The following is a 4,828-nucleotide window of genomic DNA, read 5'->3' as shown; positions in this document are numbered from 1 at the left end:
TTCTTTTAATATGTCTACATAAATGTTTGTTTATTATTTATGGAAAAATAATATTATTCACCTAAAATAAAGAATTACGAAACATATACAATACAATTCTAATTAATGATAATATAAAATCTGTTACTTCTAAAACTATACACTATTTATTCCATTTTTTGAATGAAAGTATCTTCGTAAACACACAAAATATTTTGTGACGTTGCAATTATACATACACACAATATATGCCTCTTCATACTGACGTTACTGTGTTATCTCTCCTGAGGTACGGACCGAGAGAGAACACAGAGTGCAGACCGATCATGTTCTTATGCCCGCGGAGGGTGCGGACCGGTCACCTAGTTTATATTAATTGGGATAATTTATTCCTAGTTTCTTTAGGCGCCAAGTATATACTTTCGAATGAAGATTAAGGGAAGGCGAGAAAGAGGTAGTTTGTGCGGGACTTGATGTGGTCAACCATGCTTGCCGACAAGTTCTAATCCCTCACAATCATTACACTAGTCTCAATGTATGTTATTCATGAAATGAAAATACATTTTCCTCTAATCAGAACACACTGAAATTTATAAAAGATACAAACTTTTCATTACTAAAACCTGTTGAAAACCGATACATAAGCCAAGCTGTGTTTCAGTCAGCAACCGAAGTGTATCACAAAAAAAGTGTTGCATCTCAACATTACAAAACCACTATATGACCTCTCTCCTCAAATCCTTATTCCGGGAAAAGCAAAAGACTAGTTTCAGTAAAGGACACTGGGAAGGAAGATTGGGCTACAAATTCACAAACCATCTTCTAGAAATGAAACAGAAGACTCTTAAATCGCCTGAGTTTGGTGGTTCTTCAGTGTAAGAGAGACTATGTGTGAAGTAGAGAGTAGCAGATAATTGGTCTGTTGGATCAGACCAGAGCCAAAAGTCGATGGTCGAGAAAACATCTTTCGCTTTTCACCTCATTTGTGGCCGTTGGAGGTGAAGAACATGTAGTCCGGATGATCAACTTGCAGACGCTTAAGCCATTTGTCAGCAGCTTGTTGCAAAGACGAAAGCTTTTGGGACTCTTGAGCTCTGTTTTGGTTCCACACAGATAGTTTTAGCTTATAAGATGCCAGTCCAAAAGTAGGTAAAGGTAGCTTCATGGATGGCTTAGTATCACTACAACCCACAGAGCCTGCTTGATTACATACACAATACTGAGTAAGAGATCCCGCTACTTATGATAATCAGGACAAAGAGATACTATCTTATTCACATGAAAAGCATAAGGTTACTTACTTTGATGAGGTGGTGTTGAGAGAGAGTGGAATGTTAGAAAGCAGGCATCGAGATTTTGTAGTGTTGGACCAACTGGTATTCTGTATATTGGATACCTACACACAAACGCATTAAAACCTCACCGTTTCAATTCGAAAAGTAACAATCTCAAGACTCAAGAGAGGGTTAAAACAAAGCATACCATGACACAGAGACCCAACTTGATGGAGAAAGGTCGCAGCTCCGGTATGTCTTTAGCTCAGGAAACTTCGAGGCGAGATCTGATACCTAATGTTATGAAATTTTTTGTAAAAATGTGAAAAAAAAACAAAACAATGAAGATAGCTGTCTTTGCTTACGAGGAAGGACAGTTTACTTTGTTAGCAAGAGGTTCACGGCCAAAGGGGGGATCATACTCCAAGTACTCAAACAATAACCGTCCATGAGGGTTGCTCATCTCAGTCTCTCCACTTGACAACGAACCGGTAACAGATTGATCTCCCAGACTAACTCTATTCAGTTCACTGACACTAAAGTCCACCGCATTCTCCAGAGTCTTAGCATGGTTAGGCAACTTATCAAGCTTACTATTGCTGCTTCCTTCACTACTTACATCATTATCTTCAACTGGATTTCTGTTTCAAAAGACAATAATCAAAGCTGTGAAACGGAAAAGATAAAAACAGCAAGAGTTCTTTCGTGTAATGAACAGAAACACTTGAAAGAACTAACCTGGCTTTCTTTGATGGTTCTACTACATACAACTGAATGCCAGATAAGTAAGGCACGTAGTACTGCACCGTGGAGTCGCTCCCATGCATATGTAGAGGAACACCCGCACCGTACGCACTCCACTCTGCAAACGACTCCCACAGATCCTCCAGAACAAAGTATGCATTGCACTCCGATTCACTGGGTTTAGATTCCAACCTGCTCCTCTGTAAAACGAATTGCACCAATAAGCAATGCTCAAAGGACACAAAAACAAAACAAAAAAAAAACACATCTTGCAATGAGCTCTAAACTAAAGTCTTCCCCAATTAAAGTTCAGGTGTGACCAAAACTCTTAGATCAACGTCACAATCAGCAATAAATAACATTTCTAACTTATTCTACCAGAAAGAGTCTTACCATGGGAAGTAACCGGGGATGAACAAGGGGAGTGGTGTGCTCCAAGAACCGATCCAAGTTTGACCCCTCGCTCTCAACCCGACCCGACCCGGATGATTCAGATGAGCCCACGGATACTTCCGACCCGGAAACCACCGCCCGACTCTTGCTCCTAGCCTGAGCTTTCCTCAGACGAGGCGGCGGCATCGCAGCAGACGAAAGCTCCTTATCCACCAGCATCCCACCTTCTTCCTCTCGTTGCTGCTTCTCCCTCAGCTGCTGCTGCATCCTCCGCATCGCCGGAGGATTGTAAAAACGATTCTCGCCGCGGATCGCTGATCGCGCGATTGAAACTCCTCCAGAACCCGACATTGTGTTGATTGCAAAATCGAACAAAACCCAAAACAAAAAGCAGTAAAATTTATTTCTCCCCCAGCAAAACGTAAACAAGCTTCTTGGTTCTGTCTGCTTAGAGTTGGAAACTCAGGAAGTGAGTCTAGGGTTTTAGAGATTGGGAAGAAGATGAAGGATTTGGGAATTTCGATTTATATTATTTACCACAAAAGAAGACTCTTTTTCATCATTTTATAGTGGCATAGACTTTAATATAAAAACAGCTGAAAAAAGTTAAATATTACAGACAGATGTGGCGAAAAGAGGAAGATGGTGGGAAGCCAAGAGATGTGTTTGGTAGCGAACGGTGTTTCGTCCGTTGACCAAGCAGTTCTTCGTTATTGAATATTGGGCCGGGCTTTCTTAACAGACCCTGTGTTCTTCCAAATAGTATTGTTGGCAGCTAGTTAAATCTTTTCTATTAAAACATAAGTTTAGTCTAATTATTTACAACCTATATTTTTAAATAGGATTTTCTGTAAAAAAAAACCTCAATGTGGTTTTTTTTTTGCAAATTAATCCGCGAATTCAAAAACCCACGGATCAACCTTCCAAGTGCCTGTCAAACCGCAATATAACTCTCGGCCGTATATATGTGTATTTGACTGTGTATAATTTTAACATTTTTTAATACTACGTCGTTTTGACACTATTTTTTTAATGAAAATTTTTTGTTGAAAACATGGTTTGAACCTTGAACCTTAAACACTATGTGCATGCTACGTAACCATCTCGGCCATCAAATATATTTGTTTACTTAACAAACACAGTTATATAGATTTCTAAATTCATTCTGAAATGTATTTGTTTCTTCTTCTTCCCTTAGACATGGGAGCTTGAATAATGAAGGTGGGGTGATCCATAAAAGTGCAGCATATATTTCTTTTTTTCTATCTACATGGGCGCGTATTATATCTTTCTTCTTTGCTCTGGCCACGATAACACTCGAAGAAGAATGTGGAGATGAGCCGGAAACCCGAATCCCATTCTGATTGTTGTTCAAAACATGTGAGATAATAACTATAAGGAAAGAAAATCGAAAAATAAATAAATGCTTGAGTAACAATCAAAGGATCACCCCACCTTCATTACGCATTTACGCAAGCTCACATGTCCAAGAGAAGAAGAAGAAATAAGGTCATTTCGGAATGAATTTAGAAATCTATATAATTGCGTTTGTCAAATAAACAAATATATTTGTTGGCCGAGATGGTTATATTGCATGCACATAGTGTTTAAGGTTCAAGGTTCGAACCCCGTGTTCAACAATTTTTTTTTTCATTAAAAAATTAGTGCCAAAACAACGTAGTATTAAAAATGTTAAAATTATACACAGTCAAATACACATATATACAGCCGAGAGTTATATTTCGGTTTGACTGGCACTTGGAGGGTTGACCCGTAGGTTTTTGAGTTCGCGGATTAATTTGCAAAACAAAACCACATTGAGGGTTTTTTTTGCAGAAAACTCTTTTAAATAATTAACTGCAAATATTTAAAATATATATATCTGTAACGAGACTTGGTATTTTATAACTTCTCCTCCCTTTATTTCCTATAATTTTGGCTTGCATTACTTTGAGTAGAAAAAAAATCACGTATACATTAACTATATATCTAAGCAAAGAAACAATATTCGAATAAAAATATTTGGCTAATTTGTTAATAAATAGTATTTTTACTATATTTAGTTATTTAAAAATTAAATATAATTAATATTTTTAGGTATATAATTTATTTAAAATTTTTGTTATAGCAAGATACAAATGATCATAAATTATATGAGTAGAAAGTTTCATTTAATTGATATTCATATTAAATATAAAATATCATTTAAATTAAAATATTTACCGTATAAATATATAAATATTTTAATTTTGAAATTTTAGTAATATGTATCATACTTGAATTGATAAAAAGTAAATATTTTTTACTTTTTAATGAAAATATTTAGTTTTAGTTAAAAAGTAAATATTTTTTACTTTTTAATGAAAATATTTAGTTTTAGTAAAAAAGTAAATATTTTTACAATAATATATGTATTTTAAAATTTTAATTTGATAAAT

At 35.9% G+C, this 4,828-nt stretch overlaps 1 protein-coding gene across 1 annotated transcript; it reads right to left on the bottom strand.

The window, feature by feature from the left end:
- Positions 1 to 568: 568 nt before the first annotated feature.
- On the bottom strand, positions 569 to 3,044 carry LOC106406979. Its single transcript, XM_013847745.3, has 6 exons — positions 2,391 to 3,044; positions 1,992 to 2,197; positions 1,636 to 1,894; positions 1,462 to 1,547; positions 1,281 to 1,375; positions 569 to 1,176 (listed from the first exon to the last, which is right to left on the bottom strand). The coding sequence occupies exons 1-6, from the start codon at positions 2,739 to 2,741 to the stop codon at positions 959 to 961; spliced, it is 1,215 nt and encodes a 404-aa protein (XP_013703199.2). The 5' UTR covers positions 2,742 to 3,044; the 3' UTR covers positions 569 to 958.
- Positions 3,045 to 4,828: the final 1,784 nt, after the last annotated feature.

The sequence above is a fragment of the Brassica napus genome, chromosome C7 (genome assembly GCF_020379485.1).
Source record: "Brassica napus cultivar Da-Ae chromosome C7, Da-Ae, whole genome shotgun sequence".
Classification (NCBI taxonomy): Eukaryota; Viridiplantae; Streptophyta; class Magnoliopsida; order Brassicales; family Brassicaceae; genus Brassica; species Brassica napus.
The sequence above is the reverse complement of the archived record's forward strand: the minus strand, read 5'-3'. Positions and strand labels throughout refer to the sequence as shown.

Bases quoted from the DNA above. Each gene is read 5' to 3' on its own strand.
- LOC106406979 (XM_013847745.3), bottom strand. From the start codon at position 2,741: ATGTCGGGTTCTGGAGGAGTTTCAATCGCGCGATCAGCGATCCGCGGC. The intron at 1,895-1,991 runs GTTAGTTCTTTC...CTTTTGAAACAG, and splicing joins GAACCATCAAAGAAAGCCAG to AAATCCAGTTGAAGATAATG. The intron at 1,376-1,461 runs GTATGCTTTGTT...GTTTGTGTGTAG, and splicing joins AGTTGGGTCTCTGTGTCATG to GTATCCAATATACAGAATAC.